The 27,429-nt window shown below is 40.1% G+C and overlaps 1 protein-coding gene across 1 annotated transcript; it reads left to right on the forward strand.

The window, feature by feature from the left end:
• Nucleotides 1-532: 532 nt before the first annotated feature.
• On the forward strand, nt 533-27,429 carry vwa5b1 (von Willebrand factor A domain containing 5B1; the record flags this gene model as incomplete). Its single annotated transcript, XM_083919690.1, has 21 exons — nt 533-671; nt 828-989; nt 2,338-2,557; nt 2,763-2,911; nt 4,191-4,322; nt 6,494-6,618; nt 8,511-8,687; nt 10,009-10,119; nt 13,099-13,301; nt 15,003-15,117; nt 15,351-15,536; nt 15,716-15,905; nt 16,775-16,974; nt 18,545-18,773; nt 20,391-20,684; nt 21,465-21,602; nt 22,665-22,799; nt 23,396-23,467; nt 23,940-24,009; nt 25,188-25,311; nt 26,803-27,429. The coding sequence occupies 21 exons, from the start codon at nt 533-535 to the stop codon at nt 27,427-27,429; spliced, it is 3,798 nt and encodes a 1,265-aa protein (XP_083775816.1).

Consider the following 27,429-nt stretch of genomic DNA (forward strand, 5'->3'; position numbering starts at 1 on the left):
TAATTGATGACTCTTAATTGCCCGTGAGTGTGAATGGTTGTCTGTCTCTGTTTGTCTCTATGTGCCCTGCAATGAACTGGCCTCTTGCCTCACACCCGATGTCAGCTGGGATTGGCTCCAGCCCCCCCTGAAGATGGATGGATGGTTGTTATCTAGCATCTACCTTTTGTCTCAAACTAAATAAATAAAAGATGTTAGTTTCTGTCTCTGTAGTTGGTTGATTCAACTCTGATTTAGCTCTGGCTAACAGGAGCTAACTGGCTATGTTTGTTAGCAGTTGGTTAAGATGCTTGAGGCAGGGGCCATGTGATTGGCAGAGAGGTGAGTGGCTGGAGAAATGAAATGAGCAACCGTTATTATCGCAAAGAGAATAATAAAATAACATGTCACAATAATGAGTTATGTTTGAATTGGTTCCTACATTTATTTATTTTATTATGGCAGCTTTTGTACCTGAAGTGTAATCATTATTATCATTTTGTTGTTCTTTTCTGACACATGGCAACAAACCAGAATCCTAAAAAACAGCACCATGCCTGGACTCATTAACAAGGAGAACCGGAGCGCTCTGCCTCTCAGTGTCTCTGACATCACTTCCTGTGTCAGGGGTTACACTCTGGCCATGACAGCCTCTATGACCTATGAAAATATTGAGGATCACGCAATTGAGGGTAAGTGCGTACACAAAAGAAGACTAAATTGTGTACTTCAGCTATGTGGATGCTAGCCACTTTCAGCCTCTTATGCTGTGAAACACTTTTTATTTAACTTATTGACTGGATACGTGTAATTGTTTGTTGCCTTTTTTCTCTCCAACTGCTCTTTAGGGATCTTCATTTATCCGCTGGAGGAAAATTCTATTGTTGTGGGGTTTGAATCTATGATATCCAGTCAGATTATAACACTGCAAATCAAAGACAAGGCCAAAATTGACGACTGTTATCTGGATTGCTGTAACACATCGAATGGAGCCCTCCAGAGTGGCAGCGGTAAGATTGAAGCTGCTCTAATCAATATTGTTATATGAGCAATGGATCAAATTACTATTTGTAAAAGCATGTCTCCAGCAGCAACATGCAGCTATTTACAGTGGGAGAAGTCAGTTAAACCCAGTCTAAACTATCTGCTCAGCACCAAATGACAGACAGACAAAGTTGTCGTCTACAGCTGGTGAACAAAGTAGAGCATTAAGAAGAGACAGATATTTCCTTAAGGAGTTCGCTGAGATCAAACGAGTGCTAAAAGTTGACTGACTTTTGAATTTGCATTTGTCAGGTTGCCTGAAACAACCCGTTATCACTGCCATCTCTTCAAATATGGCAGCTTTGTCTGTGGCCCAAAGCTTCTGATACCGACGCGGAAGACACCATTGAGCGCCTGTATGAGACGCACTGGGCTTCAACACCACATCGCAGTGGGATGACGTAGCATAAAGAGCAATAAAGTCCATTTACAGGGAAGATAATAATAAAACACAGGAGAGGTCAGAGTGCATGCCTGGGTCAAACAAACATAGGACTTTCAACCAGGAGACTGTTGTTCCTTCAAGTTAACATTGACTTATTTAAACTTACGTACTTAGCTTTGTTGCCTAAACCTAACCATACCCCGCGTGTTGAAAAAATGACACCAAAAGGTGCCAAAAGTGTCAAAACATGACACAAAGGGGTCCTAACCAAGCGGTCGTATATAACGAGTTGGGATTGACAATATGTTTGATGAAACACAACTACAAATGAAAGCTAATGTCTCCGTGTCTGCTGGATGTGTAAAACTGTTTGGTAACACGTTAGTGATATCGCCTTACAAGGTGTTATTACATCAGTGTTATGTTTACAGCGTTTTTTTACTTTTCTTTGGGTACTCCATGCTTTAATGTGATGCCAACAGGGTATAGTGGATCTGGATTGTGACATTTTAACAGAAAATCTTCATTAAAAACACACACACACACGCGAAGGCTTTAAAAGTCCTTTACAAAACAGAGAGGGTCTAAGGAAATGTTACATAATGGGTAATTTGGTATCCAGAGTTTTTGGATATCGACTCACTCTAAAAACTAAAAGTGATTACTCTCTTTTTTAGTTGATGGAAGTGCAATACAAAATTATTAGAGTGCATCTATAATATAATAGGAGGATTATAGTATGGTACTTCAATCGAACAAAGAAGCCTGTATCACTTTCTACTGTGTATCTGAACATTAAAATATATTAAAGGCATCAAGGATAACTGTCTGAACAGCTTTGAAATAGCTTGGGGAACCTTAAGAGTCACAGAAATTGAGGGTGCATTTTGAAGATTTGGTTGTATACTAATCTATTATGGTGTTTTCAGGACACATAGTGATTGACGAGGATTTGGACAGGACAGTGTTAGTGGTTAACCTCGGGGTCATCCCTCCTATGGAAACGGTCCATATTCTGGTTAGCACCTCCTCTGAGCTCTCCACTCTGCCCAACGGAGGCATCAGGGTGTCATCCCCACCGGTGTGTACGCCTCGGGTACAGAGGTCCATCAACGAGGAGCAGGGACTATCTCCAAACTTCTCCAGAACGTGAGAAAAATCAGATACATTCATGAAAACAATATAAAAGTCGCTGTCTTGTTGATATTGCACCATGTTGCATGCTCAAATTAAGTGTATTTTACCGGATTTTTCAGACCCAAATGTTTGTATGGATGGAAACTGACGATACAAACATTTTATATGTTTATTCAAGATGGCTCCATTTCAATGTAGTTATGCCTTTCTATTTTAGGCGGCATAGTTGTGCCTCAAGTCCTCACGATCAAACTCCCAACTCCCCTCAGCTGTGGTTGGCTTCATTGGTGGAGGAGGAGGCCATTAACTCCATGGACTACGAGTTTAACTTCCAGCTGGAGATACGGGCTCCCTATCTTCTCGCAGGTCTTGTCACTTGTCAATGGGGGAAGTGAGCTATCTAGAAATAATATAGTTTTTACCACTTTGTATAATGGTACATCAGGCGTGATCACTGAGCTTTCTTGTAATCCTACATTGCATTTCAGTGCCCCTTGAAAGCTCTTGTCTGCAATACAAATTGTATTTGTGACACATGCCTGCAGTGATGTATAGCAAAGGAAAAAAAGCACTCTACTTTTGTGTGTTTGCAGTTATGTGTATATGTGTTTTCTCTATGCCACACATTGCTGAATGCTCTTATATAACTGGATATTGGGAGCATAATTTGGCAACTTGTTAAAGGAATGATTTAACATTTTGAGAAATACGATAATTTACTTTCTTGCTTGTGTGAGTTACATGAGAAGATTGATACCAGTCTCATGGCTGTCCATTGGATATCAAGCTACTGCCAGGTAGAGGGTAAACTTAGCTTAGCATAAAGGCTGGAAACAAGAGGAAATGGCAAGGTTCCATTATCATATTCAATAGAAATTGTTTAATCTGTACAAGTCTTGTTGTCACTATGAAGTTGTCAGGAAATCAGCACTAATTACCAGGAAGCTGGTAATTGCTGATTCATCCAAGGATGAAGAGATGAAGGAAAGAGGGAATGAAAGGATGAGAGGATAAGTGGATGAGCGTCGAGGGATGTTGGGATGATGGGATAATGGAAGAAGGGTGAGGAATGAAGGAATGAAGGGATGACGGAATGACGGCTGAGGGTAGGATGAAGAGATGAGGAGATGAAGGGTTAATGGGACGAGGGTCATAGATGAAGGGATGAGGGTTGAGAGTCGAGGGTTACAGGGAAGAAAGGTGAGATATGACTGGTTGAAAGGATGAAGGTTTAAGGGATGAAGGGATGAGGGAATGAATGGCAGTGGATGAAGGGAGAAATCAGGGTCATGGATGGATGATTGATGGAGAGAAGCAGGCTAGCTTCAAATATCGAAGAAAGAAGAAAGCATATTCAATAAGCACATTTTCTAAAACGTCCAATTATTCCTTTAAACTTGAAAACTTTCATCATTTGAGCATCATGAAATACTCACATTATAACATTATTATATATTTTCTGCGTTTGCTCAAACTGCAACAGCGCTTGAAGGCATCAGCTCACCAGTCATCTTGCTCTGTGAATCTTTTGGAGGTGTTTAGCTCTTATAAATGTGAGTGTCATTTCAGCGGGACCTGCTGCTTTGTTCTTACTTGAGGTGAAGCCACTGGTTATTTTCTCTGCCGTTTCTGTTGCTCTGTGTAGGTGTAGAGAGCCCGTCTCACGCTATAAGAGCTGACGCAGACCCTCAGGCTCGCTCGGCCACCAGCGTCGTCATCACTCTGGCTGACAAGTACACTTACGACTGTCCTGTCAAGATCCTCATCTACCCTAGCGGTAGGTCCTCAGCTTCAAAACTCACTCCCAGCACGGCCCTGCAAGTCATTCATTTTTACTCCCCTCTCAAGCAAAATATTTTGAAATTGTTTATTTCAGCTCTGTCGACCTTCTTTATCTCATACCATCTCATTTTAAGGTCCTTTGTGAGGTAATTCACTGGCACACTTAGTGGTATGACATGCCAGAGAAGTCAGACTGCATTGGTGTGCAGTGTCAGGTGTTTTTTTTTTTTTCTTCCGTGCGCTCTTGTTTCTCTCTCACGGTCATCGTGACCTAGACTATGTGTGGACCAGTTGTCTCCCAGAGGCAGGTATGAGCCAAGGCCTTGCTGATCCAATAGCGCTCTTATGAAGGTTTTGTTCACAAACAGACCTGCTGCCGGAGCTGGGCAATTTAATTCAGCTCAGACTGGAGCTACATTTTCAATCACAACATGGATGCTCAGCTCGAGCAGAGAGACGGAGGAAATTGAGCTGAATTACAGATGTGAGTGTGTGTCATAATAATAAAAAACAACAACACCAGCTGGGTTGATTAATGACCAGAAGCACAGGCTGTGTCATATAAATGACTTTGTTTCTGCAGGGATCACGAAGTTAAAGTTTTTAATACCATGTAGACAATTTAATACCTGTTTCACAGCCAAAGTAAGAAAGATGTTGATGGAAACCAGTAGGAATGATAAAACGTTCTTCACCAAATACACAAATATGGACTTTTATATCCCAATTTTTGTAGGGAAGCCCTCAGTTAGAATTTTTTAATTGACTGCATTCAGACACTTTGTTGACTAATTGATTCTACATATTTTCATCAACAGGTTTCATAAAATTTTATTTAATGCTGTGAAATGAAGATCGGAAGTGGACAACAATGGTTGGGTTAATGAAAGAAAAGGTGAAAGTCAGGGTTAGGCACCAAAACGACTTGGTTAGGATTAGAAAAACTGGTATTTATAGGGTGGTTGGTGACTCAGTGGTTAGAGCAGTCACCCAATGTAAAGTGGCTTAATGGCCTTGAGGCAGCAGCCGCAGGTTTGACTCCAACCTGCGGCGCTTTGATGCATGTCTTCCCCTCTCTCTCTCACCCCATTTCCTGTCTATCCTATCTAATAAAGCCTTGAAAAACTGCCAACTGGGTTAGTTCCACCACTCCGACCCTCCTCCCTACACAGACTTTAGCGTTCGTATACAACGTTAATAAATACATAGAATACACAGAAATTACAGTGCCTTATTTTCCGTAGTTATATGTACGATCAGTGAATGAGGACAGCCTGACTGATTAGTTGATTTGATTGAGAGATCTGTAAAACTGAGTTTCTCCACAAAGAATCATGCAGAATCACAACACAATCATCTTAAATCAGATGATGTGCTCATACGTTTCTTGGAAATAAGTTAGTGAGCATGAAAAAATGACTAATCATCGAAAGCAATCTTAGTCAACCGATTAGTCAACTAATAGACTAAGAGGGGACAACCCTACGTTTTTTTGGTAAAAGATAATTTTTTTGGCAGTTTTCCAAGCCTTTTATTATATAGGACAGTCAGGAAATGGGGTGAGAGAGGGGGGGGGGGGGGCATGCAGCATAGGGCCACAGGTCAGAGTCGAACCCACGGCCTCGAGAACCTTCAGCCCCTTCACATGGGGCGACTGCTCTAACCATTGTTCCACCAGCCGCCCCCGACCCTACATTTCTGACAGCTCTTCCCAGCAGTATATGAAAATAATTCCAACAATATCACTTATTGATCATTATTAATTTATGGTCCACATATACATTTTACATAAAATCAGAGGTCTGGAACAATAGTACTGGGGATTTTGCTAAAATCATACAATCTTACTGCAGACCTTTGTAAATAAAACCTAAGCCTTTTAATTTAAGGCCTTTTTATGAGAAATTTGAAATCAATGCTTTTTAAGACTCTTTCCAACCTGCAGTTACCAATTACCATTACTCAACCCTCTGAGCTCATTTTGTTGGGTGAGACTCAGCTGTGATACAGCATCTTTATATGCAACCGCCTCCTCACTCTCGCATCATTATGGGGATAATTCTGCACCAGAGATTACCACACTTACGCATCCTCCACCTGCTTTATAACCTGTCTGCCATATTTAGACTAATGTGTCTATGTTCCTGACCAACTGTGTCGCTTCAGAACCTCATCTGCCACATGTGCTCGTTGAGAACGGAGACATGACGCAGGAGGAGTATGATGAGTATCTTCATGGACGGAGCGATTTCATCAAAGCCACCAAGAAGGACTGCAGCAATGAGAGGAAAGTGAGTGTGTCGTCGGCATCAGCATCATGCACCTGAACTGACTGGCAACTCTATTATCCCACCAGGAGAGTGATAAACACTACACAGCAGCACAATATCATAGACAATGCTCTGCAGCAAAGACTGTTTTTGTGAAGTTGCAGCGATTATGCCTCAGTGTTTTGTTATAATATACAATATAATACAATACATTAGAAGAAGTATTCAGTTGTTTTACTTAATCAAAAGTACTAATACCACACTGCAAGCGAGTCATTAGGAGCCAACACGTGTAATTTCAAATAAGCTCTTGAGATGGAGTGTCTAACAACCATTTCCAAATGAAGTGTTGACTATCACAACCTTTTCGTGTTAAGGATAGAGTTGTTGGGATACTGATACCAGCATCAGAAATGCCTCTGATACTGCTTTAAATGCTGGTATCAGCAACAGTGAGTACGTCAGTCCATGCACCGATCTGAAACCATGTAATGATCTACATTACAACCTACTTTAAAGTAGTTTATTTGTGTTCTTTTTCTGTTATGACTGACTTTCAAACTACATGATAAAAGATAGTTTTATGTCATTCAGTCTCTGTATGCATTTGCTCATGTTTTACAAAGGAGTCGGCCGGAAAATGTATCGGGAAGTAAAAAATGGAGTTGGAACAAGTAGATACACACGAGGGAGCGGACCCGGAGTTGATACGATTTCATTTCAGGGGCCTTTCACCTGAAAACAAGTTTGATGATATGATAAAGTCCAGAATTCTAGATATCACTACCTGTGATGAGAAAGTCCCTCTTATGACTCATGTTGGACTCACTTCTCAAATAGTGAAAATGAATTATTACCCATTTTTCTGGTGACACCCTCAAGGACCCACAGACTTCTTGTTGAGAACCACTGTTGTAGACCCATCGAGGCCAAGCCCTGTTTTTTATACACACACTCAATGTGATTATATAGCACAAAAGTCCGTTTTTTCTTTTTTCTTTTTTCTTTTAGATAAGACTGTGATATCCTGCTTTTACCTTAATACAAAACAAGGAAAGAACAAAATAACACATTCACGGCACGTCCTTCTGGTGTGGGGTATTAGATGACAGAGCATGAGCTGAAATTTGTTTTAATGATAGCAATACATGTATTATGTTAATATATAGAACTAGCATTGTCAGGGATTTAAGTCAGTGGGTAAATTGTTGTAATTGATCTCATTTGAGGGTCATTGGGCAAGAACTGTTCCTTGTGTCCAGTGTTTTACTATTATAAATGATGTTTCTGATCTAATATTACTGCTACATTAATGTGTTTGTGACATAAGCTGAGAGCTGTGTTATCCAAGGTCATGCTTATTTAACTACAACTGCTTAGAAAAACCCTTCATTCATTCTCCTAATGAAAGCTGACATAAAAAAGAACAATATTTGCCTCTGAAATGTACTCGAGTAAAAGTAAAATGTAGCATACAAATGGAAATACTCAAGTAAAATACAAACACCTTAAGTTGTTCTTAATTTCATTACATAAATATTTAGTTACGTTTCACCACAGCTAATGAATGTTTATATCAGTTCAGCATTATTGTTTTGTTAACCTTCCTCTTGTCCAGTCACATCCCCTCTATGATATGGCTGTTAAGTGACCAGCAGACCGAAACAGGCGAAGGAGAAAGAGCACTTAGCCTTAAAAATGTGTTTCTATGGAAACGCTCCAAAGGCTCGCCACATTCAGCCTGGAATTTCCGGCACATCTGCAATAATTGATGTGGTCTGCCTATCATTCTGTCTCTCTCTTTAAGTGTTAAAATAGAGCCTGGCAATTCATAGAAAAGTCCACTTATCTCAAAGTGACAAACCCCTCATTTAAATGTATGCATTTTCATTTATGTTCCTCTGTCTTTACAGGTCGATATCATTCACAGGCGACTCCACAAGGACATCCTCCACAACCCTGTGGTCATGTTGAACTTTTGTCCCGACCTCAAGTCCATCAGCTCAGACCTGAGGAAGGTTCACGGCGAGTTTATCTTCCTCATTGACCGCAGCGGCAGCATGAGCGGGGTTAACATCAACCGTGTGAAGGTATTTAATCACCTCAGCGTGGTGTGTAATATTTCTGTGTGGATGCAAACATACATAAAGGCACACACTGATTTAAATTATATTTGCAGACGCTGCAGGAAGCAAATGAAAAATATATTAAATGGGAAATTAATGCCTCAAACCACATGGAGAACAATATATCATTATTAGAGGCTGTGTAATTGCTGTCGGCGCTTACAGCAACACTGATTCTGCAGTCTTTAGAGATAATAGATGTGGTCATCCAGCTGTGTGAAGGGCATGTACACAAGAATATCGATCAGATAAGTCACTCACCAAATGTATCCCAGTTGCTAGGTTTTAGACAGCAAGTCTTTGAGGTCTTATCAGACTTCATGTGACGTTTCCTCAATACCTACAGAGCTGACCCGTTCAAGGCTGATTTTCTTTCCTTATGTGTTGACTTATTTGGCTGCACTAACCCTGCCCTTTAGTGTGATCCTGACTGGTGTTCATTTGTGACTCTGTCTGAGGCTTTCATTGGATGTGTCTTAGGGCCAGGGTGAAAGCCAGTGATTGTAATGACCGCTTACCACACTCACATAGTAACACACGATACTATCACCATATGTTGCCCACGATAACGGAGGTATCATGATACAGGGATTCTGCAATATTCGATTGAAATGGCAGCTTTCCATGATACATCTGCATCCATATGTGTCGTTATACTAATATAGCGCCTTTCTAGTCTTCTGACCACTCAAGGCGCTTTCACACTTCAGCGTCTTGCCCAAGGACATTTTAACATGCAAAGGAAATAACATATACAGTATATGAGAATATGTGTGTGTATAGAATTAAAGGAAATCGTATATATTCCTGTATTGACATTTTGTCCTACCCCTATTTACCACAGGTCTTTCAAGAAATCCTGCGGAATACCTTTATAATATATATCTAAAAACGTGAACATTATATGCTGCATGTGTTTCTTTGCCAATGCACCTGAAAGGGTATTTAATTATAGACATAGTTGACATTTCTGCTCTTGAATGAAAGTCAAGATAAGTGGTATTCCTTTACGAAACGTCTCCTCTGCTGTAGATTAGGCAGTGATGGATGAAAGGACACTGTGTGATGGCGCTCTCCATTCACCTCTCTCCTTGAGAAAATCTGCTGTGCAGCAATGGCAGCTGTGTAGAGCACAGTGCTTTCATTCAGCCAGACATCAACAGACGTAGTTGTATTGCAGTTGAAATGTTCAGCACCTAATGAGCAGAAGTGTTTTGCCCTTTAATTTCTTTAAGATGTCCCTGTCTTTGTTCTGTTCTACTTTATGGACACGTCTCTTCCTCAGGATGCCATGGTGGTGATTCTCAAGAGCCTTGTGCCAGGCTGCCTTTTTAACATCATAGGTTTCGGCTCCACATTCAAATCACTATTCACAACCAGCCAGAAGTACGAGGAGGTAAAGCAATTCAGTAATACATTACTGTATTTGTTTTAAAGGTCCCATATTGTATACATTGAGATTTCCATGACTATGGTTATAAAGCAGATCAAGGTGCTATATAAATACTGTGAAAGTATCAAAACGCTCAAACCACAAAGAAATGCACACAGCTCATATTCAGAAACTGTGCCTTTAAATGAGCCGTCAGGACTTTAGTATGGTTGTGATGTCACAACTATACTAATGTATATTTAGGTAGAAAGTGCCGCTATGGTAGTATTAAAGTCATTCCCTGGGACAACTCCAAAAAAAAAATCTGCATGATGTTTATTTTGTAAGTTATGGTCCAGTTTAGAGTAAATAGATCATAATGCAGGATTTGCATTAGGGCGTGGCTACCTTGGGAGTGACTGGTCACCGTGCTAGCGACATTAGAGAGGCTAAGCAATACATATCCACGATAGGCCTACTGTCATTAAAATCATTCATTAAAATAGCTGTGAACTTGTTTCGGGTGTTAAAGTCCCGTTGCTAACAAAGTTAACATTAGCTAGCTAATGTTAATGTTAGCTGGTAACTTAAGGGAAATTAAGGATTTTCAACCCTTATTTCTCTCCGCGCTTACCGCCAGCAAAAATCTGCCGGATAACTCTCGTCAGCTGTTTAAAAAATTGTCCGTTACTCTCTTTAGCATTTAGCAGAGTGCATAACCATTTACACGACAGAGTGCAAAAACTACTTAGCGCTCCTCCCCAGCTCTGCCTCTTTTCCAAATTTGGTCAATACAACAAGAGGGAGACCGTACCAAAAGCCAATCTTCTGATTCAAAACAATAGTACAGAAACCAATGGGCGATGTCACGTTAGCTACGTCCATGTCTTAGCCTGTGTACACTCTAAAACATAGCGTTTCAGACAGAGGGTGAATGTAGTACATAATAAAAATGTAGTAATACATAAAAACATATATTTTTCCAGGGTGATTTGCACATTTTGCCTTTCAACATCCAAGTGAATTTTTTTTTCAAAGTTTCTTAAAATGAATAAAAAAGGAAAAACTAGAATAGCAGTGTTGGAAAAGTGATGAGTCCCTTTATAATAACCATTATAAACATTCTCAGGTTTAACCAATCCCCTTTCTAGATTGCACACCAAGTTAATTGGCCTCCACCTGACATCAACTGTGGTGTTTTTGATTTCACTTCAGAATAAAATCAGCTGTTCTTGAGGATTCCTTTCCTAGTAGAGCACGGTAACACAAAGAATTCACCATGGTTGGAAAGATGCTTTCAAAAGAGCTCCAGGATAAAGTTGTGGATTGGCACAAGTTAGGAGAAGGATATAAACAGATTTCAAAGGCTTGAACTTCCCCTCTGAGGACCGTTCAGAGTATTGTCCAGAAGTGGAGGCATATGGATCCACCCAGACCTGGTCTAGATCGGGCCGCCCCTCCAAACTGGATGACGGAGCCAGGAAAAGATTGATCAGGGAAGCTACCAAGAGGTAACCCGACCCTGCAAGATGGATTGATTCGCATAATACGCATTTGCTCTGCATATCCATCTGGGAACTCTTGGCTGGAGATCTTTTGGGAAGAGGCGGAAATACTGGTTGCTCATTGGACAAATCATCCATTTATCACCACCTATGTTGGTGATAGACAGGCTAAATCAACCAATCAGATCAACGTAGCGTATCACAGCATCGAGGCAAAGCTCAGAAAGTAAAAAAACATGTCTGTAAAGGATATTTGCCATTTGTGTAACTAGAATTTACGTATAAAAGGCACAATTTCAGGTGCCAGGACCATATTTCAACAGAAGGATCCAAGAGAAAAAAGCGTCAGTGAGAAGCTTGCTTGATAGCTGCGCTCATCTCATCCGCAAAAGCCGCCATGTTGTTTACACTGAACAGTCGCTTCTTGTTGCGTCACACTTCAAGCCGCCTCAAAACCAACACTGATTGGTTTGGGCGCTTGGGCAACCTTCTCCAAATTGTCTTTGCTGCAAGTTACCAGACTGATCTCAGAGTAAAATACAATGGAGCTTCCAAAATTGGGATGGTCTCGCGAGTCTAACCAAGAGGCCTATGGTGACCTTGAAGGAGTTACAAGTCTTAATGGCAGAGGTTGGTCGATCTGTGCATGTGACAACAATTTCAAAAGTTCTACATGTTTGGCAGGGTGGAGAGAAAGAAGCCTCTTCTGCAAAAATGTCACACTGAGTCTCATACTGAAGATTCAGATGCCATGTGGCAAAAGGTTTTATGATCAGATGAGACCAAATTTAACTTTTTGGGGCTGAACTCTAAGCGCTATGTTTGGGAGAAACCAAACACAGCACTCCACCCAAAACACACCATCCCGACAGTGAAGCCTGGTGGTGGCAACATTATGTTGTGGGCTTGTTTCTCTTCAGCAGGGACTGGGCAGTTGGTCAGGGTTGAAGGGAAAATGGATGCTGCCAAGTCCACCCACATTCTTGAGGAAAACTTGCAGCCCTTTGTTATACACTTGAAATGGGCAGGTGGTTCACCTATCTATCTATCTATCTATCTATCTATCTATCTATCTATCTATCTATCTATCTATCTATCTATCTATCTATCTATCTATCTATCTATCTATCTATCTATCTATCTATCTATCTATCTATCTATCTATCTATCTATCTAACTTGACTGAACTCCAACAGTTCTGCAGGAGGAATGGGGAAATATTTCCCAGTGCACAAAGCTGGTAGAGACAGATCCAAACAGACTGATGCTGTAATTAAATCAAAAGCTGCCACCACAAAGTGTTTAATCTGGGACTCATCACTTTTCCAACCCAAAATATTTCACTTGAATGTTGTAAATGTATTATTCAGTCTGTATATTCAGACAGACTGTGCGAAAAATAACAGGATTTTTGAACCTCATAATGAGCATAATATGGGAACTTTAACTAAGCAATCGTAAGAAACTGTAACTCGATCTTTTTTTCTCTTCATCTCAGGAAGCCCTGGCCCTGGCTTGTGAGTACGTTAGGAAGATCAGAGCCGACATGGGGGGGACCAACATCCTGGCACCGCTCAGTTGGATCCTGAGGCAGCCGATGTTCAGCGGACACCCCCGCCTACTCTTCTTACTCACTGATGGGGCCGTCAGCAACACGGGCAAAGTAATCGAGCTGGTCCGCAGCCATGCACGCTACATTAGGCAAGTATCACTGTTAAGGTTCATAACAGAGCTCTATTCTGGATGTCAGAAAAAGGGAAAAAGATTGATAATGATGGAAAATGTTGGGGATATTGTCATTATTGTCTAATAGGAACCTTTGTATGGACTAAAGCTACCATTATGATTAACAAATAAATGTAGAATAAAACAATAAGGAATGAAATGTTGGAATGAAAGCCTCAATCATCAAATTAAATTCATGGAACGTGCATTAATTTATTTTAATATAACATATTATATGAATCATTACAAAACCCAAAGTGTATATTTTTTATGTTTACATTTATTTATATTTTTATTTACTTTTATTTATTTCCTTATTTATTTTTTCCACACATTATGTAAATTAGGGGGCATGTCTTAAAGGTGTCACTAAACAGCCATTGGTCATTTCATTTCTGTTTATATTTATTTCTTTATCTTTAGATTAAGCTGCACATTTGTTTGATTATTGAAGCTTTTATTTCCATAGTTCTTTATTATTTATGTATATGGTAATTTATTTAGTCATTTATTGTATGGCAGCTTTAGTCTTCCATACATTTGTTGTCAAAGCTGTTATAGTTAAACACATCACAAAATGACCCATTTGATGCTAAATGTGGTCCGTAAATTGCAGTACATGCCCCACACTGACATAATTTTGTAGTTACAGCACTGGCAGAGAAGGGACTGTTGTGTCAAAGAAAATGATAAGAAATGCATCTTTTGTTTATAGCCATTATGCAAATTGCACAACTGACGGATAACATGAAATTACATTCAGGGAATGTCAGGGGCTTAAATGCATCACCTGGTTATGGAGCTTTAATCTTTTCTAAATGAAATCCGCAAATATGAAACGAATGTTGTGTGAATGTCAAACATTATGTTTACAACTACAAAGAATCTGTCAGAAGAGCGACATCTGTGCTGCCTTAGTGTTAGATTAAAAAAAGAACAGTGTTTCAAATCCTCAGAGTAACAAAATAAAAATGCTCCCTAAGGGATGCAAACGCCAACTGTTTACTCCAATGCCAATGGCACAATAGATCTGCAATGCACTGGGAAATTATTTCTTTTTGCATCTAAGTCTCACACTGTGAATCCTCCTTCTGAGTCACTCTGGAAATAATTGACTTTTGTCTTCCCCCTTTTTAATAGAAGACTGCCCCAGATGATTGCATTAGGTACACAAAGCATGGCCAATTCATCGACACTTCCTGGGTCATCATCACTTTATGCTTACAAATGCAGTGCGGCCAGTCAGAGATCAAACAACGATGAATCTCTGTCCCGAAAATCCATGTTCGGTTTTTAAATACGTAGAAGGTGACGCTTCCGTTTTAATTTGCACTCTTTGATCTCATTAAAAATGCAAAAGGATGTAGCTGTTGCAATGAGATCAGCCAGCTCACCCTCCTGTGAAAAACAGAATAAAATGGTAAAATACAGCATCAGCCAACCTTCCCAGAGAACTGAGGAGGCAGCTGGCATGCCTGAACTTTCCACCATGAAAGATCATTTCCTGTTTGGCTTTTTTCCCTCCAAATCTATGTTTGACAAATGAGTTTATACATCTCCAGAGCAGCTATTTAGATCTCTGCGAAATGTGTGCACATCCTGAGAAGACACTTGTCATCATGCATCTCTCTCTCTCGACCTGTCCATGGAGCTACAGTGTTTAATGTGTTTGTGCAGATGTTTTACGTTCGGCATAGGACAGAATGCTTGCAGGAGGCTGGTGCAGGGACTGGCGTCAGTTTCCAAAGGAACAGCAGAGTTCCTGGTCGATGGAGAGAGGCTGCAGCCCAAGGTATTCAATTCCAGCTTTGTGTATCACTCACACACACACACTAAAGACAGCCAGCTATTCTGAGGCCCAATGGAGAGCCATTAAGTGGCGGTTTCTAAGCACCGAGTGTCTGCCACCGATACCAATTAGGAAATCATATCTCAGAGACGCCATATTCTTTATGTTCTGGTCAGGGGGAAGCTGTGTTTTTTTATCTGATAGTCAATTTGAGTCGGCTTATTATTGCTTCACAGATGATAAAGTCCCTGAAGAAAACTATGTCTCCGGTACTCAGTGACATTTCCATCGAATGGCTCTTTCCTGAGACCAAAGAGGTGCTGCTGTCCCCTGTGGGCAACACCTTCCTCTTTCCAGGGGACAGTCTGATTGGCTACAGTGTGGTTTGCGACGCCACCCGCTATCATGCAAACCCCAAATCTGTAAGTGCAACACATCACTTGAAAAAAAAACTGCACGCAGGGTGACCTTCTGTTTTGTTTTCATTCAAATAGCATGTTATTACCTCTGAAAGGTGTGATAAAAAAGGGCTAGGCTAACTATTAGAGGCATTTTAATCAAACCCTATGAAGTGGATTTCACCTACTCAAAATCTCAACAGGATAAGAGGAGGCGATACAGCATGATGCGCTCCATTGAGTCCGCCAGCTCCGTGTTTTACCACTCTCAAGAGGAGGACCCAGTGAAGACAGGTGGCGACACTCAGGGGTTCTACAGGGAAGCACCTCTTTATGATTCCTACCAGGACTCCATGACGGACAGCCCTGTCACCACAGAGCAAGACACCGTGGGTAAGAATACACACATCCTATCTCTACTTATAGATGAAACTGTATCAAACCAGTCGAGCCAATGTAGCTCAACTTAGGCTGATTAAATGTCGATATGAGGCCTGGTTAAGTTGCCTTATTTGCAAAAATCTAAGATGATGAACATTGAAAACATTACATGGTTAATATCACCTACTAAAAAAATCTTAGCATTGTCTGTGTAAGCATGCTCAGGTTAGCTCATCACAGTGTTAAAGTACAGCCTCAATGAGCCGCAAGCGTGGCTGTAGATCATAGACTGTATATAAAGATGAATGACGAGGCCACTTCCAGTGTACAAAAGTGAAGCCGAAATATCCCGGATACAGGTGCCACCATGTTGAAATTTTGCAACCAGAGAGATCGGATGGTAAAGTCACGTCTGCCAGGTCCCACCCATACACCTGCTCGACCAATTGCAAGTTGATCTTAGCTGTCAATAACAACATTTCACCTAATTAAAACCAAACTTAAAAGAAAAATGATCACTTGAACAAACATAAGCGTGATAAAAACTACCTACATTGACAGAAACTATCTTTGGCTTAGTGATGTTCACCTATGATACTGGTCATCGCATGTACCAACTAGCAAAGTTATTCTATTTATTATATTATTATTATTTATTTACAAACAATGCTTCCTTAATGTAGAAGGAATCACTTTGTGGGTGGCAGAGGATATTCCCCATCCAGGAAAGAACTGATCATAATAAAAAAACAAAACATGGTGAACCGGACACCGTCAGGATTACTATTGAGTCTAACAATTGTTTGAATGACATGTATGTCAATGATTATTACTCTGATTTGTTTTGGATTGACCATTTCTATTTCTGAACAACACACCAGGGTTGGATTGTAAGACGTCTCCAAGAAGGCGTGCATACAGCACCAACCAGATAATAGACTACAACCCGGCAAAGAAGGTCTACACTCCCAGTGATCCCAGCTCTGTTGTGGCAAAGAATCCACTGAGGAGAGCCAAAGTCCAGGAGCTGATAGGCCAGATGAGCCCTGAGCATGAGGCCCAGTGGAGGACCGACTACCAGGTGTGTTCCCACACTGAGAAGAGAAACATTCACATTTTTCTTTAAAAAATAAGATAAAAATCTTTTAAGATAAGGTTGATTTTGTAAAAAAGAGTCAGTTATTGCTGATTTAGTTGTAGCTCATGGATCTCAAACCAGTGCCTCCAAACTGAGCTTTCTTTGATAATAATAATAATTGAATTGTTAATATATGGGGGAAAAAACAATACTTGTATTCCGACTGTGTTGATGAATTAAAAAGCCACCTGACCCAGCTCTGGTCGGGAGTATAATGAAGAACAGACTAATGTGCACCCTTCAGTAATGAGGGCCACAAGGTATTAATGTTAATTAGGTCTGAATATTGCTCAGGGAGTAACTCGACAGAATTCACTGGGCTGTGAAGAGATTATATCTTCTCTCTGTAAATGAGGTTTCACTGCACTCATGCCATGATTAATTTATAACAATTATGAGTTAATAATTTAACTTTCTATTTATTTATTTGTGTATGGCCGGATAAATGAAAGACGTACATTAAGAATTAATCAAATAAAAAATAGTAAATAAATTAATAATTTAACCTGGGTTGAGGGGATGAAGGGTTTTATACTAATCCAAAGACTCATAACAGGATTAACAATTGTGCTGTTACATCCAATCAAGTTGATCCGACTGCAGAATTCACATGTGATAATAAACTAAGTATCTTTGGCTTTTTATCTCTTGGTCATTTGTTTTATATAGATTGATGCAGATATTTCCCAGCATTTCATAAACCATATAAGAGATTAAACATAAAAATGATGTACACATTAATTGACAATGAAAATAATTGTTTGTTGAAGCAATATAGAGAATTTGCACGAGTTTAATCCTACAATAAGTCTCAAGTGTCCAACTATTTCCATGTCTTTTTAACCATTTTATGCGAAATTCCTTTGAATACACAAGAAGTAGTTGAAGTTCCTGTTTAAAATGCGCCTGTTGGGAATGGGCTGATTGCTCGGCCTCCAGCATCTCTGCTTGCAGCTTTCTTGGGAACTGCTCATCCATCTGCAACGACATAGTTGTGTCCCTTAGCAATGCTGTGTGTCATTTGCAGCTAGCTAAAAAAGTTTTCTACAATTTATCATCTCTAGTCTTTCTTTCTTTATCTGTTCTTTGGCGTACTGTAGTGAGCGACGTAGAGCCAGTATCCCATTTAGCCGTGTAACAGTTATTACACTACACAGTGTGTAACGCACTACTAATAAATATGTACCGTAGATCCCAAGGGCTCGCACTCGACACTGCACTTCCTTGGGTTTTGTGTGAATTCCCAACATTGATCAAGTTTTGAAGTTTTGAATCAGATTACCCTGCAGGTTGAAAAATTCAGAAAAAAATTCATACATACAGACACAGACATTTCAGTCCGATAGTCAAGAGTCCGTAGAGCAATCATCACTTTTAAGTACCACAAAATACACATGAATACACGCACTGAAATGAGCAGAATTGCAATAAGCAGATGAGATTCCATACCTTATTAAACCCAGATTGAACCAGGGCATTTTGAATAAAAAAAAACTAACTTTTTTGTTTTCAGCCACAGCTGGCAAGCCTGTGTGCCACATCTTCCAGAGGGCATCCTGCCAGCTGTCACAGGCCGCTCCCTCAGCAGGAGCCGCTCCAGCAGCAGGAAGCCGTCTCAGGCCCTCAGGACAATGCTCAGCCCAGCGGCTTCAGTGTGCCACCTGCAGCTCGCAACTCCTCTGGCGAAGAGGGGTCCAGATCGTCCACTGACAGCCCTTCTGTTGGCAGCGTCGGAGATACAGGTGAGACCACAACCAATCAGCTTTACTAATGCAAATAAGTCATTGAACATATTTGCATGTTGTCCATGATTTATGTTGGGTTTAATCTGTGTTTTTGTCTGTTCTTCCTTCTTGAATATGTGTAGACTGTTTTATGGCAGAATAAGAACAAACCAATCCATACATCTTAAAGCAATTCATTTTAAAGATGTCATAAAGTGGCAATGGTCTTTGTCTGAAATTACACAGACATTACAGTTGCCATCACAAGAATAGCTTGATATTTTCGGGAAATACACGTATTTCTCTGCAAGAAAGCAATTAGGCTTATTTCACCAAAATGTCAGAAATTAGGGCTGGAGGATAATTCAATATGATAATTTATCATCTTTCAATGGAATTGATATAATGAGAGAGATTTTGTGAAATAATAACGTTGTATAAATTGTCAATAACAAGCACACTAACTTAAACTTCTCAGAAAATATTCTGAAATACCAAAGATAGATAGATAGATAGATAGATAGATAGATAGATAGATAGATAGATAGATAGATAGATAGATAGATAGACTGATAGATAGATAGATAGATAGATAGATAGATAGATAGATAGATAGTTAGATAGATAGATGGATAGACTTTATTAATCCCTCTATCATTTGAAAATGCAGGTTAGGTTTTATAATCAAACTTTACATTATTTTCCACCCAGTACAATGCGATTAACATCTACTGGATTACATAACCAGTGATTTTACATACGCGAGCAGATATTATGATATATTGAGATAAAGTTCTTCTCCCTTATGGAATATATATATATATATATATATATATATATACACCGTATATGATGTCTATCATATAGTTTTAATATATTTTTTTCTATATTGTTTCTATCACTATGTTGAAAACCAGTGTCCAGAACTGCGTTACAGCAATATTTACATCATTTAGACGACACTTTATGTTCTGATGCATGCACATTTTGTTAATTTTTCACAAAAGTATTTAATAAAATGAGAAAATAACTTTCATCTGTATAGTATTTAATTCACACAGGAGTGTACAAAAATAAGCTTTACGATGTGGTTCTTTCGTATAATGATCTATTGAATTAACAGAGAACATGCCACAGTATATTGTGATATACTGTATATCGTAATCACGTTATGAAATGACCTATATCTGGATAGAAGATTTTGGCTATATGATTCACCCCTAACAAAAATCCTAATCCCCAATTTCAATCAAAATCGGAAGCGATACGATTACCACCCCCTGAATTTAAGACAAGACCACACCCCGCCTGATGTAACAAGTGTCAGAAAATGGACATCCATGACATCCATCCTAAATCTAAGATGAGAAATGATGACAGATGATCGAGCACAGAGGTGACTCTTAACAAGGACAGGAAATTGTTTTCTACATTTAGTAACAACACAGAAGATTAATCAGGAACAAAAGAGGTGGCATTTTGGAAAACAATTATTTGAGATCCATTCGATCTGGGTGAACACAGAGAGCTTTGGGAACATACCGTATGTGATAAATTAATTCAACATGGATTTGAATACATATTGAGTAACAAATGAAAAATGCACATTCAAGAATCAAACCTGTCGTATTTCAGACGGCTATGGACACCAGCTATGTCAAGCAGAAACCCCGCAGGAAACCCAAACTTTAGATCTGGGTGCGGCCAACCAGCTCAAAGGTGACTGCAAGGCCGTGGTGTCTGGACTGCTGTGTGGGAAACCAGCAAAGTGGGAGGTCGTCTTTGATATCGAGCCCTTCCTGAACGGCCGCGAACGTGAGGAGAAGGTTCACGAGGAGCTGTGGAACGAGACCTTCCACCACATGGCTGGACGCTCCATCATACGCGACTTTGAGCACATGGCGGATAAGGAGTGTGAGATTGAGCATGGTAAGCTCGGCAGGGATTTAAGTGTTTATGAGAAATCTTTATGATTTTAAAGGTCCCATATTGTGGAAAGTGACGTGTCCGTTATAAAGCAGGTTGAGTTGATGTATAAATACTGTTGAAGTATCAGAATCACTCAATCCACAAAGAAATGCACACAGCCCATAGACCCCACCGCCCCACTACTATACTATATATACGTGGGTAGAAAATACCCCTACAGTCATTCCCCAGCTGCAGAGACGTGGAGAGCGCAGAAACAGAAAACACAGAAACGCTCACCAATCAGAGTGGATATGCAAACATGTTGTCGATTTGATATATATGTGTTATATTCTCTTATTTTATATTGGGGAATATGCTTATTTGCTTTCTTTACATTTGTCTGTTTGAAAGAAGTTAGCTTAGCGTAGCATAAAAATTGGAAACTCAGGGAAACAGCTAACCTGGCACTGCCCAAAGGTTACAAAACTGAACGGGTTATATAAAGAGATAACTTTAGTTGATTTTTCTATATTTTGACACAGCCAGGCCAGCTTGTTACCTTCTGAGCTAAGCCAACCATTACCTGGCTGTAGCTTTATATTTTATATTTTATATAGTTTATATTATGGACGGATATTAGAGTGGTATCTCTGCGAAACCATTTCTTTAGGCTGCATTCAATGCATATGTATTGTATGAATGGTGTTGATTATGTACATATGTTTGGAATTAATTATGTATTATTATGTAACCTAATGATATGTTATGTAATCATGTTATGCTCATTATAATCCACAGGCTCTGGCAGGAAGTACCAGCTATACGCCATTCACACCAGCAAGGCCTGCAATATACTGAGCAAATACACAGCGTTTGTTCCCATCGACCTGGACACTAATGAGTATTTGCAGACGTGTATTGAATACATAAACCCTGGTAAGTCATATGGATTTATTATGATGAAGTCTCTATAGTATACCACCCATTGTCCAGTCCTCTCCAAACAAAACCTGCAGCATATATGTGACAGCAAGTCAAAGACGGCTATGAAATGCAGACATCAAGCTCAAAACATAAAAGCACTAAATAGACTAAAACAATTGAACAAATGCATAAACAATTGGCTGCTCTGTTTAAAAATTGTCCACAGATCTTAAGTCCAATGGGAGAGACAACCTCAAAAGCACAGTCTCCTTTTGTATTCAGCCTGGAGCGACAAACAACCAACAAACCCTGGTCAAAGACCTCAGAGACCTGCTGCTGATGTAGGGCAGCAGTGGCTCTTTAAACCAGGCAAGGCTCTAAATGTGGTCTGGCTCTGCACAAAGGGTCGGAAAAAAAACCTCTGAAGCTCAATAGTTAGCATGTTTAGAGTTGAAACAATTAAGAAAATGAATTAGCAACAGTTTTAATGACGAATAGTTATATTTTTGCATATTGCCTACTTTTGTTGACTGTGGTGGAGCCAAATTTAATTTTCCACATTGCAGAAAACAATGTTTCTAACTAAGAACTAATCAATGGATTCATCGGCACGGAAAATAATCCTTAATTGCGGTTCTAAACATGTTATATCTTGTTTGTCTAAGTAAAAACGACAGTTTGTGATTATACAGAGGGTTATGTGTTGAAGTTTTGTCATCACATTGAGGTTGCCAGGCAACCAGTGGAGACTCAGAAATTCACTGCTACAAGCCAAGAAAGCAAAGAAGCCTATTTTCCAAAAATATTAAAGGCTATTCCTTTTAACTTGCATCTTGTTCGCCTTCTAAGATTCTCACTGTTGACTTGGGACTCGTACTTACGGGTTTTGACTTTGCAACACCTGTGTCCACAGATGAAACTGTGATTGTGGTTCAGTCTAGAATTGCAAGCCTTGATCCAAAATGATATAAATCTAAAAAGCACTTTCCAACCGTGCGGGACAGGTATGAGCCAGCTTTAAAACAGGCTTTTGTCTGCCTACTTAAAAAAAAACGATTTACTTTTCTTTTTCAGGTGAAGGTCTGAAGAGGGGCTCACATTCCAGGTCTCGTTCAGGGAGCAGGAAGAACAGAGGGTACTCCATCGGACTGGGTCGCTCTCAGTCTGGCGGCATGTCTGAGGAAGCTGAAGATGTCCTGCTGCCCAACAGTAGGCTCTTTGATTTATTTAGCTCACATTTCAGTCCCAGCTGAAGGATAGTTCATGTCAAGATCACTAACCAACAAGATGTAGCAGAAATAAATAAAATACAGAGAAAAGTGGGGGGGAAAGGAAGGAGTTTACATTAGATAGATTGTACTTGGGAAGAAGGAGGTATGGGATTTTTCAGGTCTGACATTTATATAGTTATAAAAAAAGACTGCAGTCTTGCCTCATCAGTACTGGTAGCTAGGAGACATTCAGAAAGTGCAGAGTGAAAGCTGAGAGCTGCTTTACATTGAAAAAAAAGAATATTTCAACTCCAGAAAAAGGGCACAACATTTAAAATTGGTTCGCAGTGGTGGCATAGCAACAGCAGGAGCGAAGACGAGCACACTGCTTGAGCATCTGCTTGGCACTGTTGGTCAAAAAGAAGAGGTGCACAGCGGGTACAGAATTAAATGAGTTGCATCAGGGTTTTCTAATAATGCTGTCTTTTTAAAAATGTCTTGGGTTTTGAGGAAAAAAGAGGCAATGATTTAGTAAAATGAATCAAAATGGAGGAGAGCTGAAGGTTAATTTCTCTTTTTTAATCACCGTCTTAGATGGAGAGGACGGTGCCTCTCCATGCAGCACCCCCTCCTCCTCCAGCTGGGAGAGATGCAGCTTCACAGAGGGTACGTGCAACACATCTGTCGGTCAGTGAATTTGCTGCATCTCATCCATTTTCCTCTGCAAAAACCAATGACAGTGACCGTCTGCCAGTCTCTTGTCTTTTTCTGGCTGTTGCATTGTTTCCAAATGTGAAACATGAGATTATTGACATTTCAGTCCCTCTTCTTGTAAGTGATGACGGAACTCCACACACTCTTGTGGCTTGTATTGACAAAAGGCCTGTCTGGACCTTTTAAAAACCATAACAATGAGCACATACTGGTGGCACAAAACAATCAAACAGACACAGAAGAAGTGTTTCACCTGCGGAGGATAGACAGCTAGAAAACAGAATGTGTCCTCCGCTGTCACTGTTACAGCGGTGTGGGTGTTTTTCCTCTTTATTATGTGAGACTCATGTTGAGAGACAGAATGTGCCACTGCTTCTTTCTCCCTCTTTTTCCTCTTGTCTCACTCTGCCTCTCTGTGTCCAAGTCTCCCAAAGGAGTCCGTCCGTGACCTCTGACCAGTCACAGAAATCGGTGGAGAGTCTGTTTTCTGCCAGGTGGGTGACTGGGTCTCCAAAATGTCCCGCAGCTATTGTACACAGGGACTTATTGTACTCATTTTTAACTGCTCTTTTTTAACATCTTCACAATTATCCATCAGCTGATTTTGACTTTTAGAGCACGCTGTTTTGAGGTTAATGAATTAGGCCAATACTGGACTATTCCATGACAGCACGGTCTAAAATTAGCACCTGTCACTCGCCATATGGAGGAAAAAATCTACATTGGTGATTCAAATAAATAAGGTCAGCCGCCATTGGTTGGTTGCTGAAATAGGCCGACTTAAGTAAAACTCCAATCACTACAACACATAAACTGATTGACCAAGTTTTGTTTTGCATTGACTGTGCACACTGGTGTGCACAAAAGCAACATATGACCGCCAATTATTGTATCGCAATTCTTTAATTGAACCTTGCTGTCCACCGTAGCTACGTGCTTACTTTAGTAGCTTCTAGTGATAATTGAACCAGGTGCCACAGAGGAGGATTTTGTAATAACATCAAAGGGAGTCTGCAAGAGTGTGGCGGCACAGGGATTGGATCAATTCAAAAGGAAAAATAAAGAGGAAGTACTGTTCAAAGAAAATGTACTTAAAAAGTTGTGTTTAACATGTAAGGGGGTGAGAAGAGATTCATATTTATATGACAGAGACGCCAACACAATGATCTGCAGCATTTTAAATAACATCGTATCGTACACAGTTATATGGCTGGTTGACCATGAAGCAATCTTGGAACCCATAGGCTATCTGTCTGACGACAATTTAGCCTCTGGGGCCTTTCTGGCATAGCCAGCAGATATCTGAGCTGAGACTTCTTCTTCCAAATGGAAGATTCTACATGCTTATGCAGAATCTGTTTATAGAGATTTACCATGACCTGATCATGTAATAATGAATGAATCACTACCATGAATGTGTACACCAAATTCCGTTGCAACACCAAACCGAAAAAGAAAGTGACTCTGACCGACCAATATTCCCATTCCTAGCGTGGTTAAAAATCGTTAAATGTATTGGATTCCTTTTGGGAAGCTAGAGATGTATTAGTTGGATAGTTATCTAAAGAAACAATTTCTTTTTCTATCCTAATAGAATCATCATATTAAATGAAATAATGGTGTGTGCTTCCCCTACTATGATTTACATGTGCTTCTCCCTCTCCCCTGTAAGGTTGGCTCTCAGCAGGACTCGTCTCCTGACTCGGGCTGCCAAAGGCTTTATGTGTCGATCTCACAGCAAGTCTGGTGATTCAATCGGAGAGAGTGACAACGAGAACAAAGAGTACATTCCTCTGGTGAGCAGCAGATCTATAACGTGCGGATGCTCCTGTCAACTTGCATTTATTTTAATGGACTCTAGTTTGAACTGACTGTAGATACGTTTAAAGTGGATAATGTGTCACATTTTGTAACTGTTAGGGGAACAATATGGAGTATGTAAGCATGCTGTATCCTCGATTCAATTCCAACCTAGGATTATTGTTTGCATATGATCACTTTCTTTGTAAATTTGTCCTGTCTCTTAGAAATAAAAGAAAACAGTAAAAGAATATGCCGACGATAAAAGAGGTGGTAACTAGCGGTTTAATCATTTATTATATATGCTCAGTGTATGTGAGACAATTTAGTTTTAAAGTAATTTGCACATGGCTGTATAAATAGTATTTAGCTCGCATTTTAAACAATAAATACGACAAGATTCACAATATATTCCGTTATTCATTTTTTCCATGACTGACAATTTAAGGAGTCATATAATCTCAGCCAGGTGAAATGAAAACCATGCATCATTTCGACAGGCTTCTTTTACAAAATTGGAGTAAACGCTGAGCAAAAGAGATGACCAGTGATAGAACAATCCTCTATAATTCAACCCTTTGCTCTGGGACCTAAAGAAGTATTAAGGCTTACTGTAATATCATCAGACCATACTCTGCTCCTACCTGAAATCACCAACACCATGAAGGAAGCTCTAATTATGCAGTGCACAACCCCTTGTTCATGTTTTATTCATCACCTTTCAAATTCAAAAGGGAAGCAAAAATATGTCAAAAATGATCAGAATGGCCGGCCCCAAACTTGATTTTCCCTTCCTTTAACAACAACCGTAGAGGTATCCTAATGCGAGGCACTCATGCCCAGCTGCTGATTGGATCAGGAGGTACTGAACCATAGAAGACAGCTGCTACAATATGCAGTGCAGAAGAACATCATGTAGTAAAATCAGTTGCTCAGATCCTCTCATGTATCATTTCATTAATGAATAAAGAACTACAAATTGCCAACAGAGGAGACATTTAAGAGGCTTAAATCTACACTGTAAAAAAAAAAATAACTTGTAGGATTTACTTCATAAAATCTACAATTTCCACTCAAATTTTTCAAGTCAATTTTACTGCTGAATATCAAGTTCAAGTCACTCAGCAATATCAAGTGTAATGTACTTACCCCTAAATGCAACATTTATGAAGAAATTGAGTAAATGTTACTTAAAGCAGTTATTACCTTTCTGGCATTTTTACACTTTTCTTTTGTAATCTTAAAATGCTCCTAATAAGCGTATGGCACACTAACATGTAAAAGAAATCCACCAGGTGTTAAAACTCATCAATATTCAATTCTCATATATTTCTGACAAAAGTCTGACCAATCATTTTATTCAGACCATATAAAATGAAAAAAACTTTGGTCACAATGCACAAACAGTGTGAGTGGAAGAGTCAATATAAATTAAATAACATAAGCTTTACTTCATATCAAGCTGTAAACTATTTCTTTCTGCACAGGTGTTGTTGCAGTTGGCTAGCGGTGCATTTCCCCTGGACACAGCTCTATGTGATGCCATTAGCGTGCCCATGGACAAGCTGAAGTGGACGTCTCCCTTCACCAGCCACCGCACCAGCCTGGGACACCTCCACTGCCGCCGTGCTGAGAATGATGAACGAAGATCACCACATGAACCAGAAACATATCAGCAAACTGCAGACCACACTGTAGGCATCCACAGCCACTTCTCATCTCATGCTGGTCCTTCCTCATTGGAAAGTCCTTCCACCGCTGCTGAGACGCCGCTCTACCCATTATCCCAGGCAGACAGTGGACGAGGCTCTGGGTCAGGGGGCTTGGAAACAGCATTGCCCAGCGGTGGGCTAAAGAGGATGCTGGATCTAGAGAGCATGGTGTGGGCCACGGCTGTGGCCCTTGCCTGGCTGGAGCACAGCTCTGCCAGTCATTTCATAGAGTGGGAACTAGTTGCCGCCAAGGCCAGCATGTGGTTGAGTGCGCAGGAAATCCCAGAAGGCCGAGACTTAGTCTCCGTCAAAGCTGCGGCCAACCAGCTCTTCATCATCCTCAGACACTGGGATGAAAATCTGCAACTGAACATGCTCTGTTACAACCCTAACAGTGTCTGA

This window comes from Echiichthys vipera, assembly GCF_963691815.1.
Source record: "Echiichthys vipera genome assembly, chromosome: 9".
NCBI lineage: Eukaryota > Metazoa > Chordata > Actinopteri > Perciformes > Trachinidae > Echiichthys > Echiichthys vipera.